Below are 26,087 nucleotides of genomic sequence, written 5' to 3' on the forward strand. Positions count from 1 at the left end.
TCGATTCAGAAGCATAGGGATATAAAGACCAAATTGGTTAAAAATTCAGTTATTATGACTAAGCTACTCATTTGGAAATGCTATCATAGCTTGATAAGCATATCTACACGTGTATGCCCGACAAACAAAATGACACCAAAAAGGTTTTGCCACCTCGGGTGGTACCAATAACCCATTTTTCAGGTCTTGGCCCATGGACTAAGAAAGCCATTGCTTTCAAAGACGCCTCTTTTTTAGACATCAAATAAAATGTGTGTAAGTAAGGTAAGTAAGGTCTAAACAAGGCATTGCAACAACAAAACATTACAGCAAAGGTGATCTGACTTAAACAAGTCCGGTGAACTCACATTTGTGCTGGTACTATGAAATGTAACACAACCTTCCCTTCTTAGATTTTGTATTAACTATGCTTTAAGTCTCATCATGAAATCACTTGCACCCTGAAGAACACCTACATTGTAAGATAAAATTATACTGTTTGTTTTTCATTTAAAAAGCAGGGCACCTGACAAAACATATGCCCAAAACAAGACATGCTGATTAAGAAAGCAAACAATAATTTTCAATTCAATACAATTTTCATTAAATTCAATTACAATTAACACACATTCTCTTTCTTTACTTTAATTCACAATTTGCCTGTTCACTAAATTGGTTAAAACTGCTTTACCTGACTGTATTCATTCCTTTCTTTTGCTTGCATTCGCACAGCACTTCAAGAAATGGCCATCAAAATATTTTCTGTTAATAACGTTCTGATTCAGGTCAGTAAAGAAGAGAGGTCAGTTTTGTAAGATCGACTATAAACTAACACATTCTTAGACACGTGTCTTGAATTACGTTATCGGCACACTTAGAATGCCCTTTAATCCATATCAGTTTAGATCAAGAGATGAATGAAATCAAATACGATCAAACAAATACAAAAAATCACACACATTTGTGTGTGCATGCAAGTTTGTTTGTGTGTGTGTGTGTGTGTGTGTCTTTAAGAGTACCTCATTTTCCGGGGGGAAAGGTCAAGGAAGATATTAATTATATAAGGATGGACACTGTATAACAAAATTAAGATGTTTGCTGAAGATTCTATCGTTTGGAGACTAGTTAATCATTCACATGCATCTGATAAGTTAAATAACTTTTAAAATATTTTTCTGACATTAGGGAAATTGGTGAATATAATGAGGAAAAGGAAACCAGAACTAATATGGCCAACATTTCCTGAATCAACACACACAGGAAACCAAGATAAGATAATATACACACATATTTACACACAGCCATATATTCCTTGCCAAGTTGATAATTGGGCATTTGAAGTTTATATCAGTTTCAAAACCACAAAAATGAAGCAATCATATCAATGTACATAATATGGCACCTCTGTAGAGAGATTCCCTTTTTTCAGGAGTCATGCAGACATATGCTCCTAACTGGTCACAACAATGGCACAGGTGGTAGATATACCATAATATTCAGTTCCTTGAGACAATATACACTTTGCCGGACCAACCTAACATCACAAAACATTTCATTTATCCTTTGAAGAAAATGAGACAATTTCAAGAAACAGATCATTTCTTAATTATTAATCAGAGCAGAGTTTGACCTGTCATTTCACACACACTATGTCATAAGAATATGTAAATTTTGTATAAAACTTCATGAAATACTTTGAAGATGGCTTCCAAATGAGTAACTTTCCTGACAAAACATACAAAATCAATAAATGAAGGTCAGAATTCTCAGTGTTTTCCCCTTCTTAACCCCCTAAAAAAAAAAAAGCACACCCTCACAGCTAGATAGAGATGTGCATTCTTTGTAACCCTATAACAGTGAGATAATGGCAGAGATTTATAAATGTTAATATAACTTATCAGAGGCAAGCATACACGAATAACATGCAAACAATGCATAATGCTGCATATTGAAACTGCCCCACTGATTCCACAGAATTCAGAATTGCATTCAGAGAATTCAATCAGCTGTGGAAAACATGGATTTTCATTACTACGATAACAGTGAAGTCATAAAGCATTCTTACTGCCATTATTTTTGTCCCTGTTGTCAGTCTCACTGTCAGCCTCGTATCCTCCCTCCGTGCTCCAGGGGTCACTCAGTTCGCTGCTCTGCTCGTCGGACGCCTCCTGGAGCTCCTCAAGATTCCAATCGATGGAGTCCGCTGCCTCCTCTCTCCCCTGCAAAGACACAGATGACCTCGTGTTGACATTCATCCAATTTCACATTTTTATGACAGTGGCACTGAAATGATGTTTAGCCATCATTATAGGAAGATAAGACTGAAATCATCATTACAGCAAATTAAGATTGAAATCATTACAGGAAGTTAAGACTGAAATCATATTGCAGGAAGATAAGACTGAAATCCTAATTACAGCAAATTAAGACTGAAATCATCATTATAGGGCATTAAGACTGAAATCATATTACAGGAAGATAAGACTGAAATCATAATTACAGGAAGATAAGACTGAAATCATAATTACAGGAAGATAAGATAGAAATCATCATTAAAACAAGTTGAGATTGAATCATCATTACAGGAAGAATTTACTCATCTACATCTACATTGCGAGAGTAAAAATGTGATTTCACCTTGCCTTGTTTGGTTGGGATATATCCAAGCACTGTGCTTACTATTGGCATAAAGACAGTGCATATCCAATGCGACCATTTTTTCCATTTTATTGTCCTCTAGTGTCTACCCTCATTCATCTTGCCCTCCAAAAACCTCTCTTTAACAGCATGTACACATTAGCTCCCTAACTCTAGCCAGCATACCAAAGAATGGACACTATTCTGTACAAACCCAAGCTAACTTCCTCCAAGATATTGTCTCTGCTGAATGAATTATTTCTCTAGCTGTAAAAATTAGTGGCATAATGACTTTGAATCACATTTATGTGCATATTTAAACCCAAAGCCCGCCTTCATTTCAGTGTAAATGCGCAAAAGGCCAAATGCGGGGCCAAAATTGGCCGCGCATTTGGCCGGCATTGCCAAGCCCGGCATTTTCTCAGTGTAAACGCATACTGGGCCAAATGCGCGGCCAATTTTAGTCTGGCTTCCAAACCCTCTGCCCGTACTATTTCGCTATTCAGGATATTAACCCCCTCAACGTCGAAAACTAGTATAGTTTAAGGTGGTTTTGTCCTGCAAAGGATTTTTCCTTCGGGAAAGGCCTTTGCCCGAACGGTGACTTCATCGTCACGGAATCCAGTTGGCAAGGGTCTGAAAACCAGACTATACCAAATTGCGTATGTTTACAAGCAGAGCGCCACTAAGACAAAATATTGAAAGGTTTGAATTAAAAGCGCGGCCGAGCCCGGCAGTGTAAACGGGGTCTAGGTCCCATAGCACTACAGATTACAAATTTTGTTTGGTAAAGAGAATCTATTCATTTACCAGAACTGAAATTTGTCCTTTGACTTTAATAGTATCTATTCTATCCCTTCTTTAGGATTCCAAACATTCAGTCAACTTTACACGAGTAAACTCTGGACTTAGAAATCCCTGCACAAGGAAACAGAGACATTGGTCTGCTTACTGAGCTCCTTGAGAGACGGCAGATCTGGTACTGGGAGGAGTCCAGGGGCTCAAGCTGGGCCAGCTTCAGTAGGGTGTCTGCAATGGACCTGCCCAGGTGAGAGCTGAGTACGTTGGCCTCCAGTAGGTGGTGTTTCAAAGTGGCTAGGACCTGGTACATTCCTTCTCCCTGCATTGTTCACAGAATTAGTCCAGGTACTTGAGATTCATCTTACTCTCATATCAGTAACTTCTCATTAACTATCTTTTTTTTTTTGGACTGCTTGTCAACAAATCACACAATATACATTATTTTCAGACCATACCAATCACTACACACAGGACTGTGTCACCAAAATCACCACTGTACATAATGGCTGGGTGTAATCACATGCATACCAGGTATTGAATTGGAGGAAAAAGAGGACAATCAAGAAATCAAAGGACTGAACGCTTGGCTGATTGAAGTTAAGATACATAAATGCAAACAGATTTATAAATAGCACGTTAACCCTCGATATGCTTTGGTCACCAATCGGCATGTCAGCAGGAATTCTCTCTTCTCAGATTGGCTCAGACATTTGTATATAAACTTCTAATAAAGAAAGATTCCTTAATCCCCCAATCCCTACTGTGCTACCATATAGCATTCTCCTTGAATTGAGGCACACTGGTCACACCAGAGTGGACTTGCTAACTAACAATTAGGGGTGGAAGAATTACTGGTATCTCAATGCTGATGGAAAATCATGGCAAGTTACAGCTTGGTGCCTAGGCACAGAATGGGGTCATAAGGAGTTATTGGCAGCATGCATGCAAAGGTACTGGTTGAAGCATACCTCTACACAAACACACCCAGGTACATACTTGTTTAAGTTTAACAAAAAAAAAAAGAAAAAAAGAGGCCTTTATGTGAGATATGTGTTTGACAGAGACAAAGGCAAAGCATGAAGAGAAAGTTCTCTCAGAGCAACAATTATCCCACTCTAACAATCAGATTTTGAGATAGTGCCAAAAACAATAAGAAAAATGATGACATTTTTTCTAGTAAGAGCATGTTCCGTACATTTATTTGTTTGTTTGTTGATGAATGCCTGGAGATTTCTCCCAAATAATTATCCATGAGATATGAGTGAAAAATAAAGAACAAAGAGATTATATGAAATACATGAAAGATTCAGTGTGTTTTTTGTCAGGTATCCAAGTAAATCAACCAATAACATTTCAATCCCTAAATTTGTAAAGGACATTTTTTTTTTGCTAAAACTTTGCTCATAGTTCCCTTAAGGAACTATGTGGCATCACCCCTAAAAAGAGGAAAATCATAATAATACTTCACAATACTTACAAGTGTAGCGCATTACCACATTTATAAATATCTCTAAATGCTAGCAGGAAAAAAAAAAATGGAAGATGGTACCACTACAGTTGCATGTGTTCTGCAAATCTGCAGTAAAATGAGAAAGTCCTTCTGAATTTTAAGAAAAACATGTACAGCCTCCAATCAGTTTTACTTTGTAACTCAACAACAGCTCAGTATTTCTTATGAAGCCTTTTTCCTCATACTTGTATGAATATATCCAGCATTATTTGAGTATCTATGGCAGGAATATGTGATTGGGGCTGAGGAGAGGCCATTCTAGTCACAGAAGTGAGACCTTAGAAAAAAAATCAGAAGAAAATTTGGCCAAACTGGTGACGATGATGAATGTTTGTTTGTTGGATAGAATTTGAAGTGACCTTCATCAAATGCTGACCAACAAAGAAGTGAGTGTATGATCTTTAGTCTCATTTCATATAAAAGATTTGCAACAGCACACACAAATGTATAATGTGAAGGATACCAGATTTTCTTCTTGATTTCAAGTATGAAAAGTGCATTTGCAATAGTGAAGCTTTGTGTGTAGATCAATGGGTGACCTGTGAGTTAATGAAATGATCATGACATGCGTATTTGCTACTAATATCCCTTTTCAGTGAAAACATGTGTAACTTTGAATTTCCATAACAATATCCCTTTTTTGGTGAAAACCTGATAAACTTTGAATTTCTATAACTTTCATATCTAACTCTTACCATACCAGAAAAATCACATCCCTATGGACTTTGTGTACATGTACATTGTGTGGTACATACTCGCCACTTTAGCATGTTTATGAGTTTAGGTCCAGATTTGATGTAAACAGGACCCCACTCTGTTTGATTGATTTTGCTCTATCTATTAGATCCAACGTTAACATGATCTTAAAGCTTGCTATTAACTCAATGTTTTCAAACATGCTCTCACGCATGCAAGCTTTTGAACTTTACAACCATCCTTATTTGCCAATGACAACCTCTGACCTTGGAGCCGATATGGCTAGAAAACATTGATAACACTACCTCAGCATGTAGAGATCAGGTGGGTGGTTAACTTATGTTTTCCTTTGAATTTCAGTGCCATTGTTTACCTCATCCCATTAAGATCACTAGCATGCAAACTATGAAGGTAAATATGGGGGAAAACCATCACCCATACCTACCGTGCTTGCCTACTATATCTCTACATGATAATAAAAAAGAAAATAACTTCTCACAAACTGCTATACTAGAGCAATATCTTTATTGGAAAACTATCTTGCAATAAGTAATAAAAAGGAAGGAAAGTGGAAAAACTTGGCTTGGTTAAGTACATTCCCATTTTCATTCTATGACTGCTCATTTGTTGTTCCTAATGACTATAGGTGTCTATTTTTTCTAATCTAGACACTTAATTCCTGATACTCATGGCATTCCCAGTTAGAGACAGCACAGTATTTGAACAGATAATGCTACATTTTCATGGTGGTCGATCATCAATTGAAAGTTCATTTTGTTTGACCTGTAGAGAACAAAGATTGATAAGGATCACACCTTTGAACCCTGGTATAGAGCATAAACAAGAGCAAGAGAGCCAGTTAACCAAACTCCCGATCCCCAAATAGTCAACAGATGCGAGTATGGCACATATCCTATAAAAGGTCTGAACACAGTGTGCAAGTGTGATGTCATAGCCATTTATCGCCCTGGAAATCGGTTCTAAACAATTTCAGATATGGATCGAGTGTTTATGCACACACCTGGTTACAGCCCAAGCTACAACAAAAGATTGTGATATCATCACTCCGGTAATCTTTAGGAAGAGGAAGGAGTGAGGACTTACCTCCAGCTTCCTTGCAGTAAGCTCTTTGCTGAGCTTGAGCTGTATTCTCATGAGCGATCCCACGATGCTGAGCGTAACATGAAAGCGATCCCTCTTGCTGATGTCGCTGTCTGAGTAGGTCCTGGTGGTGTCCTGGACAGACTCTAAGCTGATCTCCAGCACCTCACACTCCTTGGTAATCTGCGCCAAGGCCAGGAAGGACTCGTTCAGGATCTTGTAGATGTTCCCTGCAACTTGGCACTGTAGGAAGTGCTCCAGGAATCCAGGGCTATAAACGATGAGATTGGCACAGGATCGCCAGACATCGCTTGCCATGGCCAGGCGTGCATCGGACAACATACTCAGACTGTCCTTTGGCATGAGAACTCTGGTGGGAGTTGATGCGTCCGTGTGTGAGGAATCAGAGCTGTAGCAGTCAGTTGAGCTCTCTTTCCTCTCTGGAATGGCTGGAACACCTTCCTGAATTGTTCCTAGTACTGATTCGATACTTTGGTGTGCTATGCTTTCAAATGGTTCATCTACTATGGTGTAAGATGAAAGGAGTCTGTCAAAGGATCTTCCACTGGAAGACAATCCACAATACTGGTTTTGAGAACTTCCACTTTCTGAACTTTCAGCTTTCACAAGCAAATCATCAGGTATAACTTCTTGAACAATACCTGAAAATGCTTCTAGAACACTACTGACAGTACTGGCATGGTCACGCTTCTTTTCTGCTGCACAAGATTTGAGTTGTGTACTTGCACTTGTCTGAGTTGATGTTTCACTGAGAACACTGTCATCCGTGTTGCTTCGGTCACGCTTCCTCAGTTTTTCCTCATCCCCCGAGAGGATGATGACTTCAAAGACTTGCAGGACGTGTGGACGGGTGGTCTCCAGCTGCAGGAGATGCAACAGTTGGTTCAGGCCACCTTGGCTCAAGAAGAGATCCTGTGCAAAGGTGGAAGTGGTCAGCAGGATGGGCAAGGCACTGAAGCAGTAGTCCAAGACAGTTGGCGAGGTGATGCGGTATGGCAGCTTAGGCAAAGGACACACAACATCTTCCTGCAACATTGGTCTCGAGGACTCAAAGCAAGGGAGGTACACATGGAGGTACAGTTCCTGCTTGATGATATAGTTGCCATGCTTCACCAGGTGCAGAAGATGTTTCGCTACTTGGATACTGAGGATTTCGTTTACTTCATTGGTCAGGAGGCTGAAATACAACCCCAGGACTTGCCATCGAGATTTGGTAAGGTCTCCATCCTGGTTGCTGAAGTCACTACCGATTGCACTGTCACTAGTCCTGCTGTCTGTGATGCTCCCAATGTCCTGACTGCCAACAAGCTTGTGTCGACTTTCACATTCTGGACAAAGATCTACTGGAAGAGCCTCCGTCTTCTCCCCACCTCTGAGCTGTTCCAAAATCAGCTTTGCAATTACGCTCAACATGTAGTTTGACAACGCTGGCGATCTGCTCTCGATGCGGTGCAGGAGTCTTGTGAGCAGGACATGGGGTGGAATGCAACAGCAGATGCCACCCTGCTCTAACATCCCAAGCAGTCTGACTATGGTTACACGACATTGCACTTTTGAAATTAGCTCCAGAACCACATCCACAATAGAGGCGATGCAACACTTATTTCGATTTGCTCTGATAGAAAGTCTGTCTAGTGGCCCACCACTTGACATGTGACCGGAGTCCAACAAGCTCTGCTTGTCCTCCTCATAGGCAGTGTAGGTCATTCCCAGCATGCTTTGGTGGTGGTGCATATAGTGACTGTAGTCACAGTTATTGTGAGTTCTCTTGAGGCACTGAAACTTGTGAAGGTACTCCAGCTTTGCTTTCTTTGTTGCTGTCGTGAGCTTGCTCACACTTGTGATCAGGGCAATAATGTTGGCCTTAATGTTCCTGACCCGCTCCCCATCATCTTCCCCACCAGAGAGTTGGCTGTCCATAGTCTCGATGACCATCAGGAAGAGCTTGTACCCACCACTACTTTCAAACTCATTCAGCATGGCTAACCCTTGGGTCAGCACAGCTTGGTTGTCATGGCAACTGTACATCACATATGAGAGGAGCAGAATCACACCGTGAAGGATGTCACTGATGTAGGTGATGCTGGCTCTTTTAATTGCATCAGCATCAAGTACTAGTTTCCTCCCAACCGGCTTCCTGTGATCGTTATCAGGTCCATCGAAGACAGAGTCCGATATTTCCTGCTCATCGCCTTCATCTCTGGTAATGTCATCCTCTCTTTCCCCTCTCCTCTCTGACAACGTATGCATGATTTTCTGAGTGGAGCTTTTGGCCTCCTGCAGCAATGACTGCATCAATCCACTCGATGACAACTCCACCACCTTCTGGTGATGGGTGAGGCTGTACAAACACACCTTGAGCACTACGCGAAGGATGAGCCTCTTCAGGGTTCCCAACAGCTCTGGCCCCCATCTCTCCTCCAACGGCGACGACTCTCCGGAGCACTTCTGGTCCATCTCGACGAGGAGGTTCGTCAAGTGTGGTGCCAGAAAGAGACTCAGCGAGTTCCTGTGAGCTGCATTCATCGCTTCACTGGAACACAGCTTCTCAAGAAAGGACAGGAGAGTGATGCAGAGGTCAAACGGTGTCGTGCTGGACAAGTCCACAAGTGACATCCCATCGTCTATGCTCATTCTTGGCCTGACTATGAGGTTCCCCCCATGCCACTGATACTTTGGTATTGAGTTGAGGAATGCCATGCGATAGTCTGCTGTCACTTTATGCTTTTTGATGTTGTTCGACCCAAATCTGTGCCTGTATCGCCTCTTTCCTTCATTCTCAGAATCGGTACTGTCATCCTCCTTGTTGGCAGGAGATGTGGCCTTCTTCCGCTGGCTTCCAGCAGTGCCCCGCGAGCGACCTCCAGGGCCACCGCCCTGGAAGGAAGTGGTTTCTCTGAGGAAGGCGGCCTTCTGCCGGTACACATCGTAGGTGAGGTGCGCCGCCATGTTGGTAGTGGGGGACTCCACTGGGCTGGCACGCTTTCCTGTTAGCTTGGGAAAGCAGACTTCCATCCGGGGCACCAGATCCGACACATCTATCGAATGAACAGAAACAAAAACGGGGGGAAAATATAAAATCTTTGATGCAACAGATCACAAGGGGTGTGACTACATATGTGGGCTGTGTGTGTTACAGTGTATGTTTAATGTGTTTGATAATCATATATTTATACCTAGCTCGAAGACGCTTTATCATGACATACTAGCCAAAAAGAGAGTTCAGCAGATAATTGTAGACTACCGTCTGTACTCATCAGTCACATTTCTTTAACATCTTCATGGAAATATTCAGTCAAAAATAACACTAGCACTCTTTCTATGCAATTGTCCATTTAATTTGAATATGTTATAATCTGTACATTGTGCATGTTTTTCAGCATTCTCCCAATGCAGATACTAGAAAAAAAAATCATCATTATTTCATGAATTCTGCTCTTCATGCCTTGTATTGCCAATTTACATAAATTTCAAAGATTGATTTTTTTCCTCTATTTTAAAAGGTGATAGAAATGATGAAATAGATATGCTTAAATCAATCAGGGACATCATAATCAGCAACTTACATAAACAGCTCCTCATATCATATCAGTGACAATCTACATACAGTACCTTGTCAAGATGGTTTACCCATTATCTGAGGGTTTACTGCTTACACATACATGAAGTTAAAGTAAACTTCTGAGCTGGTTTGAATTCAAAACTTAGTTGTTGTTGTTGTTGTTGTTGTTCTCTATTCTAAAGTTCAAATTCTATTACTCTCTACTTTAACATTACATATTAAGGTACAGAAACTAAAAACAATTATTGTTTTGTGTTACAAAAAAAAAAAAACTAGAAATGTCGCTATGGCGACTGATGCCTCCGCCATAATGCATGATTCTCCCAATAGGTGTATGGTACAATGTCTTCACAATGTGTGATGACTGGCAAAATATTGAAATGACAGGTTTGTCAGAAATATCTTGAATGTTCACATTCCTTGAACTAGGTTTGCTATAATTGTCTAAGAGTGCAGGTACATGTATTTGGGGAATTGAGGATTTTTACCTGACTTCTGACCGACCCTTTTATAAGTTTATGCGTTGAGTAATTTTCAAGGTATGAAGACAGAGTGTAATTACAGTATAATATATATATTATATATATATATATATATATATATATATATTTTTTTGCATTTAAACCTGGCCTTTGACCTTTAACCTTTGACCTTTGACCTTCTGGCTGGAAATTTCCCAGAGAATCTCCATAAGGTAATACATGTATATATATCAAGTTCTAAAAATAATAATGCAAGCATTGCATATACTAGTATATGAGGGAAATAGTAAAATTTTGAGTTGACCTTGACCTTTGACCCCCTGACTACTGACCCATGACCCCTACATTCCCTAGATAATCCCTGCCAGTCAGTACATGCGTATGTACATTGTACCAAGTTCCATGAAGATATATTGAACCATTTGCAAGAAAGTGAAATTGTAACATTTTCACCTAACCTTTGACCTTTTGACCTTTGTCCTTATGACATGAAACTCTCTCTGGAGAATCTTTATGCAGTAGTACATGTCTACACTATTAGTTTCAAAAAAATACCTTTGGACATTGCATGGATATGGGGGAAATAGCAACATTTTTAGCATTTGACCTTGACCTTTGACCTCTTGCCAAAGTCACTAAAATCTACTCAACTAATTGCCCCATCATACATCATCCTTGGACCAAGTTTGGTGAAAGCTGCTTCATCCAGTTTTGAGTTATCAAGTAAACAGATAAATTTTAGGATTTGACCTTGATCTTTGACCTTTGACCTCTGTCCAATTTCACTCAAAAATCAAGTAATTGTCCCATCATACATCATCCTCGGACAAATTTCATGATTTGACCTTGACCTTTGACCTTTGGCCGTTGGCCGATTTCACCCAAAATCTAATCAAGTAATTGCCCCATCATACTTTATACTTGGATCAAGTTTGGTAAAATTCCAGTCAATATTACTCAAGTTATCGCTTAAACAAATGCGGACGGACGTACATACAAACGTACGGACGGACAGACAACCCGAAAACATAATGCCTCCTGCACCACTTCGTGGCGGAGGCATAAAAAAAAATGACTTGATACTTAAGTCACTGCAATGCGGAGTGCATACTAAGTATTGGAAATTCAGAACTCAATCAAAGTTAGGTTCCTTCATAGAACTTACAGCCACAACATCAGATGTTATCATAGTAGAAAAAATATTTTACAACTGAGATATGGGACTTGTCAAGAGAGACCAAATAGATAAAAAGAGAAAAATCATACCATCCGTTTGTGATATGAAGGTATGCTATAGGTATTATACACTTATTTTCTGCTCTCTTGTTTGAATCTGACAAAGATTCAGTTTTGTAAACAATCCTCACTTCTTTGGTAGTCAAACCACCAAGCTTTCATAAGCCTTGAGCCCTTTAAGCTGAGAATTATGAATTCTGGATTAAAAGATTAATAGCTATATCCAGTGAGCTAGCTCATTGCAATTTGCAAGGACACATGCTTTGTAGTATAGTTTTAGTACATATACTTCATGGAGGTATGTGTAAACATACCATGAGCAATAGGTAACAGAGCCTTTCCTGTAATAATAATAAAAAAAAAATAATTTGTGAAATTGCCTGGTAACTTAAAACCTAAAGAGCAAGTTTCATTTCAGAGTTTGACAATCATCTCTCAAATTTTTCAACATTCTATCCCCCTTTTTTTTACCACACCAAAGTTTACTTATTTCCTTCACTTACGTGTTTCTACTGTCTACTGTCATTTAAAGGTTATCATTTTTTGACTTGTGAGTGGTGAAGTCCCAGAAGAGATCCGCAAATGACTCACTTCTTGAGGTTCCCATGGCAAGTCCCAGAAAGGTGCAAACAATTGTGTTTGTTCCTTCTTGTCATTGGCCATGTCTCAAGGTAGCAAATTCATCTTTGATTTGAATCCAATAAACTGCACACATTATGCTCACTTATGTTTGCCCTCCTATCGTTTGAACTGCCAAATTCACTAGTCATGTTAGATTGAAAGAAAATGTCATTGAAAATAAAGCAAAGAATAAACAAATATTACATTAATCCCCAAATTAGCTATCCACTTTATTGACTGACACTTATATAGCTTGCGATGATTTTGTTCTCCTTTCTTTTTCTTTCCCCCTCTTTTTTTTTACGTAGGAGCAGGAACTGGAGTATTCAGGGGTTTGTGCAAACCAGACATTGATTCTTGTTCCTGCATTGTGCACACAAGACACAAATGACTGCATTCATACAGAACAGCTCATTGTTATTGATAACATAGAGTATAGTTCGTTGACGTAAAATGAATAAGGGGAATTACAATACCGAATAGGTGAATGAAATCATTGATTTATCCTCCATACCCAATACAGGCCTGTGCCCGTCAGTCAAATGCCATTTGAACAGAAACACTGACTGCTGCATGACTTGTGTGTCACCTGGGTCAAGTTTTACAACACAGACATTCTTTATTTCTACGTACAACCAATGGGACTTTCCTTATGTAGCATTTCTAACTGTACTACACACAATAAGTATTTGTTGATGATGTGAGGCAGAATAAAAAAAATACCGCCTTCTGTGATGCAGGGGAAAAAAATAATTCTACACAATACAGACATTCTTTTTTTCTGTGTACGACCGAAGGGACTTTCCCTACATACTACTCCTGACGGTACTATACACACAAATGTATTTGTTCATGATTTGAGGCAGTAAAAAAAAAAATACTGCCTTCATTCTGCGATGCAGGCAAATAAAAGAATTTGTTGTATGTCAAACTTTAAAGTGAAACAATGGTGAGACTCAATACTTCACAACAGCACTGACTTGTCCGACTCTGTGTTGGAGGGGTCACCTGCATTCTTCCAAACTTTTAACTTCTTGGACTAATGAAATACTCATCACTTTGATAAATTTTTTTCAATCCACTGAAGGGGCTACCTATCCCCATCTTTGTGTCATGCTGTCTTGGACAATGAAAAATTAATTTTGAAAACAATTGATTAGCCATGTTATAGGCCTATACTACTCTGTCTTATCAATTTGCACATTTAACATCATCTTGAACTTAAACTACAGTAGTTTTGACAAATCTGTCTGGTGAGTTAGACTACTCAAGCATCATCATGAACTAACTAAAACTCAAGAGTTTTGACAGCAACATGTCACTTCCCATCTATAAATGTCAGTCTGACACTGATTTTGACCCAGCAGCAAATGAAATTGGACACTTGCAAATCACCTTTGACCCTCAACAATAACTTATGACTCTTAAAGGACAAGTTCACCTTCATAAACATAAGGATTGAGAGAATGTAGCAATATTAGCAGAACACATTAGTGAAAGTTTGAGGAAAATTGGACAATCGATGCAAAAGTTATGAATTTTTTAAATTTTTGTGTTGGAACCACTGGATGAGGAGACTACTGAGGCTCATGATGTCATATGAGTACAACAGTATAAAGAAAAGGTAAAGAAAATTCAACATATTTTCACTTTTTTCGCATAATAAAAGAGCACTTGGCTTGCCTCTTTCTAAAGGCAATGGGAATAATATTACCCATAACATATGTCAGTAACGAGTCAGGGGAATGTGTACTTTTTTCAAAAGATGAAATTTTGTGAAATTCTCTTTTAATTTTCCTTACATTGCTGTATGCATGTGACATCATACACTGCAGTAGTCTTCTCATCAAGCAGTGACTGCACAAAAACTTCAAAAATTCATAACTTTTGAACGGATTGTCCGATTTTCCTCAAACTTTCAATGATGTGTTCTACAAATATTGTTACATTCTCTTAATCCTTATGTTAATGAAGGTGAACTTGTCCTTTTAACTATGACCTACCATGAAGGTAACCAAGGTCACTCCCTATAAATTCCATTTTCCCCTCACAGAGAGACCGCTCAAATGACTTCCATCCCTAAGAAGACTAGAGCTGCCCAGGCAGAAAACATAGCTCGCTGATGGCTGTCCCACGAAAGATTTGAATCTTGCCGAATAAAAGCTCTCTGCTGCATCATTCCATAATCAACTTTTAACTCTGTTCCTCGGATGCGGCATAAAAATGGAGGTCCCGTGTGTGAGGGTGAGAGAGTCACAACTCATGCACGTACATGTAAAAGATCCTGCTTCAGTCATTCATCCGAAAGACCAGGTTGCATACCCCAGTAAAGTGCTGGGTCCGCCCCACATCAAACTGGACCCCATGTCATACCAGGTTGTGCAGCTGAATATGGGCTATCCAGCCATCTTCTCAGATGGGCAATGAAACAAACACAGTGAGACCAGGAAATGGTCTCCCCCTAGGGAAGATGACCCCAACATGCAGTTTGAAACACACACACAAAAAAAAGCTCAAAGTCAAGGAAAATTGGGCTACGATATCCTTTGAGAGTCCAGATCTCTTCCTTCTACACTGTAACTCTCATTCACGCAAAGACAGACAAGTACCGAGTATGAAATTTGCCCCGTAGAGTCACATGAGATAAAGGATATGTTCCAAAGCTCATAGTAGTTGCTACAAAATTTTCAGTTTAATGCATATCTTTGTTTTGTTTTTTATTGTGTTAAGAGGGACCAAAGTACAAGAATAAAATATGGTCTTTGCTCAGCTTCATAAATTAAACATTGACACTCATCGCAGTGTGCACGATCTAAAGGAAGTAACCACAAGGCACAAAGTTTGATGTCTTATGATTTCGTCACACAAACTCTGAAATTGTTCTCTTTATCATTTGATGGGTAGAGGGGGTGGTAGGTGGACCATCTAGGTACTTTTTTAATACTTAGGTATCCTTGCCTGCCAACTCAAACAAAGATCTGCATTAAAGAGGACAGTCTGCTTTGCAAAGTCCAAAATACTGCTCGGCACTGATCATGCATCTTGATTTAAATGCAAACAACCACAAAATTTGTAAAATAGTGAAGTGTGTATTCAAGACAATCACAGCAAACAATCTCGTACTCTTCCATTAATTCTCCATGAGTTAACAAGAGCCATAATCAATATTTTTTCGTGCAGAGACTGAGCTAACATGAACTTTTCATACCAAGTTATGAATACTAGAATCTAAGGCTAAGGCTATGAGCATTTATTTTAAAGCAAGAAGGGCATTACATCAATCCTAGGGGTTTTGAACTTTGCTACTGCTTTTGCTGTTTTCACTCTCACATTATAAATCAAGGGGCTAATTTACAGCTTTCAAAAAGTTTTCTAACTGTAAGTATTGATTGAATACCAAATGAAAAATAAGATGCCATGATTCTTTTTTTAAGATATAAACATGCGTTGTCCACATGATTTTTACAAAGCTTTCAAAAGGTTAGCTCAATGGATAAACCTCATCTGGCTTTCAGATATTTGTCTCTGTTAATGTAGTACTTACTCCTCGTGTCAAGAGAAGCCCTCTTTTAAGACAGATTATCACAGCACGCTTGAACTGAATGATTTGGATTCAAGCGTGCCGGAACACTTCTGGTTTTGGGGGGGCAAAATCTCAACGGGGGCACATTGTGACGATGTGAGATCCTCGGCGCGTGAGCGGGGGGGGGGGGGGGGGGGGGGGGTGGTGGAAAGGGGAATCCCCCCCCCCCCCCCCCCACTGTAGGGAGCTTTTGTAAAACAGGGTACAAAAGTCGCGTTTATAGACCAAATTTCTAAGGTATTAAACATGGTGAAAATAATCAGTGCGAAGGACTGTGATTATTACATACGGGAGTACATAATAATGTGATGGTGTGAGATCCTCGGCGAGGGAGCGAAGCGACCGAGCAGGGGGAGGGTGTGGGAGGGGGGATACCCCCTCCCACGGTGGGGACTTTTTGTAAAAACACAGTATAAAAGTCGCGTTTATAGAGAATTTAAAGCAAATTTCTGGGGAATTAACATGTTGAAAAAATCAGTTGGAAGGACTATGATCATAACATACGGGAGTACATTAATAATGTGATGGTGCGAGATCCTCGTCGAGGGAGCGAAGCGACCGAGCGGGGGGAGGGTGTGGGAGGGGGGATACCCCCTCCCACGGTAGGGACTTTTTGTAAAAACAGAGTATAAAAGTCGCCTTTATAGAACATTTAAAAGCAAATTTCTATGGAATTAACATATTGAAAAAAATCAGTTGGAAGGACCATGATCTTAACATACGGGGGTATATTATGTGATGTTGTGAGATCCTCGTCGAGGGAGCGAAGCGACCGAGCGGGGGAGGGTGTGGGAGGGGGATACCCCCTCCCACGGTAGGGACTTTTTGTACAAACAGAGTATAAAAGTCGCTTTTATAGAGCGAGCCACTTTCATTTTGCAGTTTATCTGAAATGTACTCATTAAAAGCTTAAACGTGATCGCATCGTTCGAACAATAAAAAATATTCTTATACTACTAGAAAGCAAAGAAGAAAATGAAATATGAAAAGTTTACTAAAGGTATGTTTCAGCGGGCACACTCGAGGACACGAGGCTACCATCTATACACAAAATTTACTCATAAGTTACTAATAGTGTATAGATACAATAATGTATGTTGTTAGTGCACTTTCGCCCCGTTAGGGGCGAAAATTTTTGCATTTTCAGTTATGAAATTATAACATTTAGACAAGAAATACGCCTTTATTGTTCATTTTGGTCTTTAAATCAGTGATTAATTATTTGTTACAGGGGGCACTTTGGGGGGGCAAAAACTCGTTTTGCCCCCCCAACATTTTGTTTGGGGGGGCAAGTGCCACCCCTGCCCCCCCGCTTCCGGCGCCCTTGTTTGGATGCCATGTACAGTTGAACCTCTATTATCCGGCCTCCCTTTATCCGGATCTCTCTATTATCCGGACGCAATCTTGCCGTGATTTTTTTTTTTGATAATTACGGGAAGAAAGGGGAATTCCCAACTCCTTGAGAACTCCTACCCAAACACACATGAATTACATATTACTTCCAATATGATTACCATACATTGCATCAAATTTCCTTCCAAATTGCTTACCTTCAGACATTTCAACATCCCGAAACATCCCCAAATGTAACAATGAAAAGGTTGCAGTATACACATTACTACATGTGGTACTACAATGAGCTACATCAGTACATGTGTATGTATATGTACATGTATAAAGCATTGAGTCTCCCGTATCCGGCCAAATCCCTTATCCGGATGAGCCCCGGTCCCGACTTGTCCGGATGCGAGAGGTTCAACTGTACTATCAACCAACGAGCAGCATCATGATCCTGAATGCACACTACTTACATGAATAAGTTACCATGGCATAACAAACCTCGAGGGTTGGCATATTGGATTTTTCTGCCAGTTTGTTTTTGTGTTTGTTTGCTGTTTTCAGATTGAGTTTCTGCCAGTGTAGATTGGCTTTCCCTGATCAAAGATGTCTGTGTCCTTGCTTCGATACTCTACTTCAAAGCTCTCCTTTGCAGGATAAACTGCCCTTTGAAGGTGGACCCATTCTCTTCCACATTCCCAAGACTGTCTTTAAGGTCAGGCATTGTCTGCACTCAATCGGGGACCAGGTCAGGAGGCTAGCTCACTGAATAGACTTTATCTGGCTTCCAGATTTTTGTCTCCAATACATTAAAAAAAAGTACTCTTTTGGTTGAGATATCCATGACATCTTAAAGACAGATTACCACAGCAAGCTTGAATGAAATGAATACAAAAATGTGTGTGGATATGAATATGTGTGCAATTTGTATCAGGATGATAACCACTCCCCATCCCCCCCCCCCCCTTTCCCAGTTAGTGATAGGGTTAGAGTAAAGATTAGGGTCATGGTCTGGTTAAGGGTTAGAATTTGAGTCAGGGTAAGGATTAGGTTCAGTATTAGGATTAGGGTCAGGGGAAGGGTCTGGGGTAAATTGTCCAGAGTGCAATTGTCCTATAACCCATTCATTCAACAAACATACCGGCCAGAGCTAAAAAGCAGTATGTAAAATCTGGAACTTAGGCTAGACAGAGAGAGAAAGAGTGTGTGTGTGTGACAGAGAGAGAAAGAGTGTGTGTGTGTGTGTGTGTGTGTGTGTGTGGGCAGAGAGAGAAAGAGTGTGTGTGTGTGTGTGTGTGTGTGTGTGTGGGCAAGTGTGTGCGTGTGTGCGTGTGTGTGTGTGTGTGGGCGCGTGTGTGCGTGTGTGCGTGTGAGTGTGTGTGTGCGTGTGTGTGCATACCAGAAGAGTCTGGATTCTGGACTCTTTTTATGATATCTTTTTGATATTCGAGCTGCTATTTACCTGTACACATCTCAAGTTGAGTGATGGTGCCATCCTGCATGAGATCTAGAGAGAAAAGAGCCCAGACTGATTGCTCTCTGCTGAAGACAAAATTCTGAGAGAAAGTCATTAGCCGACAGCAATCAGACTGGACTATTTTTCTCCATTCTTGGGAACATACCATCATTTCACTTGACGGGTACAGGTTTAGCAGCTCAAATAAAGATATCATTATAAAAAGGGTCCAGAATCCAGACCAGTGCCACGCCTGCAGGAATATCGAGCAGTGAAGGATCCCTACTGTAGCTTTCTATGGATAAGGACAGAGCTGAGGATGATGGAGCTTTTGCAGCGCCTATTCAAGAAAACTGTACTCAATACCTGTGTCATGGTCTTCCGCAGGAAACAAAAGAGCACAAGCACAAGCCAGGGAATGATCAAACAAGGCCATAAGTCCTTTTGTAAATATTGGAAAGAATGTACACAGGAAACCTCTCTCACTTTCCCTTTTTGAGTGATGGAACCCAGCCAAGAAGTTCCTTTCTCTGCCATTAACATTCTTTCAGACTTGTCGGCCCCGACAAGCATGAGCTTTGAAGAGACAGTTACCGGTATATACATATATATCGGCGCATATACAGTGCGTATAGATATGCGCGGATATAAATATTAATCACTGACTAATGAAAGGAAACTCCTGGCGAGAACCCTGGACTTGTACCATGATCTGTTACAACTCATGAAATCACCAATTTTGACACCTGTTGATTATAAGAAAGTCTATGGGAAAAGTCTATTGACCCCTTCCCCACCCCCCCCCCCCAAAAAAAAAAAAACAGATAGAAGACATTTTTCCGCAGCGACAACCTAGCAGGGGATCATATTGCAGTTGAGAGTAGGAGAAATATACATTTATTCAATTTCAAAATATTTCATATTTTCAGGTTGGAAACCACTCAGGAAAGCTCCGTGTAAAATGGAATTAAGACTACTTCAATCCTTTAGAGCCTCTCTGGAAACATTCTGCCCCCCCCAAAAAAAAAACACATCACGAATTACATGCAAGTTCGGAAGCCATGCTTGTCGGGGCCGACAAGTCTGAAAGAATGTTAATGGCAGAGAAAGGAACTTCTTGGCTGGGTTCCATCACTCAAAAAGGGAAAGTGAGAGAGGTTTCCTGTGTACATTCTTTCCAATATAAATAATCATGAAAGAGGGGGGGGGGGGGGGGGGGAGAAATGGCCGGAAAAAGAGATTGAAGATAAACATCAGAACATCTATTTCTTGTACCATTTGATTAGTGTGATTATATAACATCCACTCTTCTTCGCTCACCTTGGGTGGGTTCAGATGCTATTCTTGAAGGTGGTTTCAAGGCTTCTTCAAACAATGCGATGAGAAGTCGGATGAATTCCACATTACAGGATAATGCCTGGGCACGGAATGGAATCGAAGAAAAGTAGGGAGAAAATACTGTGATTGTCACATAAGCTTTTCTTATCTGTGTTATAAAGCACAAGAAGTATGAAAATTCTCAGAATGATCACAACCCACATGCATATGTACAGTTGGTCTGTCTACATTACTTTGGTTAGCCATACAAGCCACAATCTGGTGTAGGAACCCTGAGCTCACTTTGAATATAACCTAACCTTGTTTGTTGAATCTCTGCTAATCAGATGAAAGATTACTTTGACTCATGCCTGTGCAAATGTTGAGATGCCCTTCCTACACAGATTATAATGAGTACATTGTGGGCTAGCTACATCTTCTGCTCTGGTCATACCTATTCCTCACATGATGCCGTCTATATAGCTACGACGACATGTAGGTCCCCAAATACAATGCAGGACCACTATAAACCTTGCATCGATAGTCCAATGATGCTCATTCACAGAACATGAAGTGAATACAGCTGATGTAAACTGGGGCAAACCCCGAGCTGGATTGCACAGACATGACTGGCAAAGTAGTTTGAGATCTGCACACAATTAGTTTACATGCTTCAACTGCTCCATGGACACTGAAAAAAAGTCATTACTTTTTCCTTTTTGTTAGGGGAAGAAAAGTGCATGGAACCTGCAGATCTCCTGTACATTCAATTATCCTGTTACCCTATGTGCAGGATAGAGGAAGTACAGTTTTCACAGTGGATGATTCGGAGAAATGTGGGTAAGCCACAAAGAATATCACATAGTGTGAAGGGCAGGGTTGTACCAGCCATGTGAATAGATTGGAATGTAACAGTGACCAGCCTCTCTTGTCTGACTGTGCAGAGATGCCAAGTCCAAAAAATTTTTATGAGTGAGATTTTCAGGACTCGGCGTCTCGGTGCTCGCGCCCATACGCGTGCGAACAAGGGGGGGATGTCCCCCCTCCAATGGTGGGGAGCTTTTTTTAATTATTAGCTCTTAATGATGCGATTTGGTGCATACTTAAAGTCGGACGATCCTAACCCCTAATGGTACGTTACTGTGTAACTCCTCCTTTGAACGAAATTTGTGCAGCAATTGCGCAATGCCAGACTGCAGTGCTATCCATAAATGTGTGGGACAATGCTGCCACTGAGACACGTGTGTGTGTGTGTACGCATCATACACAAATATTGTGACCGCGAGCTGCGGTGATTGGAGGAGAAAGGCCAGAAGACGTGGGCTCTTTTGGCCTCTCTTCATGCGCATGCGCACTGTGAGTGTGCATCCATTCGGAAGCTCGCGTGGCTCGGACAGCCATTTTGGGTCAGGTGATTTTGAGACCACTGTGTGTTCGCTGACCCATTGAGCCAGCGCTATTCTCATTCGGTGTCACAGCAGTTGATACATAATGTTGCGTTCGTCCCCGTGCCTCACAAACCACTCGCCACGATTGTTTATGTGAACCACAAAGGCCTCACAAGGACACATGTTTGAGCTACAGTACATTAACTCATTTCATGCTATTTCATTTCATTTTATTAGATATTTAATACTCAAGAAAATGGTACACAAAAACAGACAATCTTAAACAAAAAGTTACAAAGTATACAAATAAGCAAAACATTCATTAGAGCGTAAAAATGTCTCACTATGAAAATCAGCACAATGATCTGTTTACAAAATATGTATACTAGTGACTACAATTTTGAAAGGTAGAAAAAATGTATAAATTATGTAAAATTTGTTTTTAAGGCATAGGCCCCAGTATAACCTCAGGTGTGCATGTAGGGAAGTATGGGGCATGGTTAACCATTTAGACCAAACAACTGGGGGGGGGGGGGGTTACTTACACCAAATGATTGAGGGGAAAACATACGATAGAAAATTGATTTTACTACATACAAGACTCGAAAAAGCCATATACCACAACAGTAAGGAATACATACATTCCTGACAACACTATAAACAATCAATGATAAAAATGATCAAGCAAAAGTATAAATCCACATCAAAGATTGCCTTCTGGGACTTGAGAGCATCAGCTAGGGTTCATACATTTGTAAAACTCCATATTCTGGTTCACTCTCCCAAAGACATATATGGTACCTCACAGCAGGGAGGTGGGAAATCTACCTTTCTGCTCACAGTGCAAACTATATTGGGTAGCACACAGCTGATTATGCTTACCCCAAGTTGAACATTTTTCATCATTATGGAGAGGAGAGTTAGGCAAACACGGCTCGGGTAATTGTCTGCCCAAGTCATGTTTTACGAGGCTTGATAAAACAACCTTGTTGATACATGGGTTTAGTGCTTGCGAATATTATGGCATAAATCCCTGGGCGTGCTGTACCGACTGCACGTGATTTCAGAAACATGTGTTGGTGTCACAGTCAGTTAACTAAAATCCTACCACGGTGATCGAGCTCAAAGTGAATAACCTCCACACATGAACCCAAACAATACCCCCGGCAGTAACGATCCTTGGGGTGTTTCACAAAGAAGTAAGTTAGGCCTAAATCAAGGTGTTTAAGTCCCCAAATCATGCATAACTCCTAAAATTGTGTCTTCCTGTTACTTGCAACTTTTAATCCCGTTTCATAAAGCTGTTAAAGTCGTGCGTAAGCCTTGCATGGACTCACAAGTTCTTCATGCATGATATGAAGCCATGCATACAATTTGCAAGCCACAAATTGTAGACTTTGGTTATTTCAGAAAAAAAAAGAAGTTTCACTGTCATTATAAAGACTGAAGTTCTCCTGCTAATTGAAATTACAGATCCAGAACATGATCTCAATGAGTCAGTAAGTGGAAAATTAAAGCAATCTACACCCTAGAACCTACTTAAAAATCAATGTTGGCAGACAGTTGGTGGCTCATTTGTATATTTTTAGCTTCGTACATTACTACTGAAACAAATGTAAAGTCACTCTTAGGCTGAGATCGACTTTGTAAAACACACTTAGTTGGTCAATTCCATGCTACGATTGACTAGGGTTATTAAAGTCAAACTTACAAAGTGCGATCTTTGTGAAACAAGCCCTAGATCATAATATCAGAATCATATTTTCCAATCACATGTAGGCATTCAAAATCACAAGTCAACACAAAGCATCGCTATGGTAATATCATAAATCAGCAGCAGATCTCCAACAATAGACCACAAACACACTTCCCTATTTCAGCTCCTGGAAATAAAATCATATCACATGTTTCTAATCACCTCAACTGAATAAAGTAAACAGAAAGTACCCTTCTCTCATTAACATATTAAGTATCTCTTTTCGGGCATTTTAAAAAGGCATTCCTAACCTCATAATCAAAACAATTTTGTGTTTATCAACTGCTCAAAACACTCTGAAAGTCATTTTGAAGTGAGTTTATAAATGCACCCAAGGACCACTGTACTTGGATTGATGAGCATTTCCCTCGTACACAGCACATTATTTTGAAATCAAGCCAATTTCCTAAAGCAAGAATTAGCATGGTACTTGGAAACTTTGGACTCGTGAAGATGAACCTTCTAGAAAGGCATCAAAATCATAAGTGGTGATCTGTTGCAGCAGCCTACAAAAGCTCAGTACTTAAGACTTTTTGCCCGTTATGCCAGTAAGGCCCTGTTTTATGAAGAGTTAAAATCACTTATATAGTTGATTTCAACTGTAAGTCTATGGCAGCCTGTATGGTAAGGAAAATAAAATCAATTTTATCTTTTGATAAAACGGGACCCTGGAATCATGGGAGCGTAACCAGCTGTCAGTTCCCTAGGTAAGGAGAGAGTTTCTTTACAGACCATCATGCTACTGTATGCAAAATTAATCCCTCCAGGAAAGTGATATCATATTACTGTAAAACATGATATATTCGCGGCATGAATTTTTCGCGAATTGGAGCCGACGGCCTTTTTTGCGGCATGAAATTTTCGTGAACTTCCACTGGCATTCAATGCATATAGTGTAGACAAGAACTTTCGCGTGCATTTTAATTTCGCGAATCTTTGCTCTCGCGAAATTAAAATGCACGCGAACATTCCTCGTTTTACAGTACTTTACTTCAGTGCATAAATTTTTGCAACAAAAGCTCACACTCTTTCACACAGACATATATTTCTCTCCTTTGCTTTTCTCTTTGAGCAGCTTCACAATGAACACAACGGTGTGAAATCAGTGTGACTTTCTTGGAAATAGCTCATGGGCAGATGTCGTGTCACTAGACCTGCTAATACTGTATATCAACAAAAATATCATGCAAATGAAAACAAGATATTAAAGGCATAATTTACCATTTGCAGATGGAACAAAAACCCAGCTTTAGTGCTTCAAAATAGTTCTAAAATGTGAGTTAGGGATGGTAGAAACAACCACTGTGAAAATTTTAATTGGTAAAATCAATGTTAAGTATTGTTAAATATACAAAATGTGAACAATAGTTATAATAAAAATGTTTCCCGACTAAACCGTCTACAGTAACAGAAAATTGAGAAAAATACAGATATCTCCTTATATTTTAGGCTTTATCGCGAAAATTTTATACAAAAGGATGTTTTGTGGTACAAGAGACCAACACATACACATGTATGCATTAAATGTCTTATCTTGAATTTTTTTAAAATCACTGTTCCCAAAGGTAAACAAGACCTTTAAGCAAAGGGGTGAAGACATGAGGTACGAGATTTCTTCACTTTGTCTGCCCTCTGTACAAATAAAATTTGTAGGATCGTAACTGTTGATCTAAATCTTAACAAACATCATGTACATTGCAAGTTCATTCCTTACCTTGACTACAAAAAATATATAATCATGTCAACACTACAGCCAGCTTTACAGGAAACAATTCAAGACCAGATAAATAGCACAAATACAAATTCTCAGTTCTAAATTCCTCCCTAGAGTTAGAACATTCTAGCTGAAGCACACATAGTGAAAATTACTGTTCTGTATTGACATAATTGATTTACAATTTTTGAGGTATTAGTATGCTTTAGGATAATGTAAGAATAATCTTAAATCACCACTTTGAATTCACACAAAGATTTTGGTAGTGCAAACACAGGAGTATGCAAGATTGTGATCAAGGTTCCACTAAGAATCTTATTTTTACGCCACATACAGTCCCAGAATAGGGTTTCTCACTCAAGAAAGCAGCGCAATCAACATTTTTTTTTTTTTAAAATGCATGATACAGAACTTTAAATGAGTTATCACACAATCAGAATAGATTGTGCCCAAAGAATCCTCTGAGGCAAAAAACAAACAAACAAACAAACAAACAAACAAACAAGTAAATGAATTAATAAATAAAAAATAATAATTACAGCTCCACAATGGATTCATGGTAGAGACCAATCATCTGGCAGAGTGTAATCATTTTGAGAGAAAGTTTTGTATGACATGTACAATGTACATCACTACAAGGAAAATGTACACTGTACATGCAGCAAAAACTCTGAGGAAACCAATACAGAGATATTAATACCATTTGAACACACCAAATTGTGCAAACAAAAAGTTTGCATGACTTACCACAGATCTGTAACTGACCACATGTAAACCTGTACACACACACACACACAGTCACTAAAATCGATAGAAATGGCCACAAATAAATCAGCTAGACAAGAGAATTCTGATCCAAAGGTTCTGGGATGGACTTCCTGTTTATAAA

General features: G+C 39.8%; 1 protein-coding gene across 1 annotated transcript in view; it reads right to left on the minus strand.

Moving 5' to 3' along the window:
- LOC140244927 (lysosomal-trafficking regulator-like) overlaps positions 1-26,087 on the minus strand; it is a 100,078-nt gene that overhangs the window by 56,448 nt on the left and 17,543 nt on the right. Inside the window, exons 4-7 of the mRNA XM_072324571.1 lie at positions 20,344-20,440; positions 6,728-9,783; positions 3,569-3,736; positions 2,045-2,198 (exon numbers count right to left, since the gene is read on the minus strand). Of these exons, the coding sequence (XP_072180672.1) occupies positions 2,045-2,198; positions 3,569-3,736; positions 6,728-9,783; positions 20,344-20,440 (3,475 nt within the window). The remainder of the gene's footprint in view (positions 1-2,044; positions 2,199-3,568; positions 3,737-6,727; positions 9,784-20,343; positions 20,441-26,087) is intronic.

Source organism: Diadema setosum, chromosome 1, assembly GCF_964275005.1.
Source record: "Diadema setosum chromosome 1, eeDiaSeto1, whole genome shotgun sequence".
Classification (NCBI taxonomy): Eukaryota; Metazoa; Echinodermata; class Echinoidea; order Diadematoida; family Diadematidae; genus Diadema; species Diadema setosum.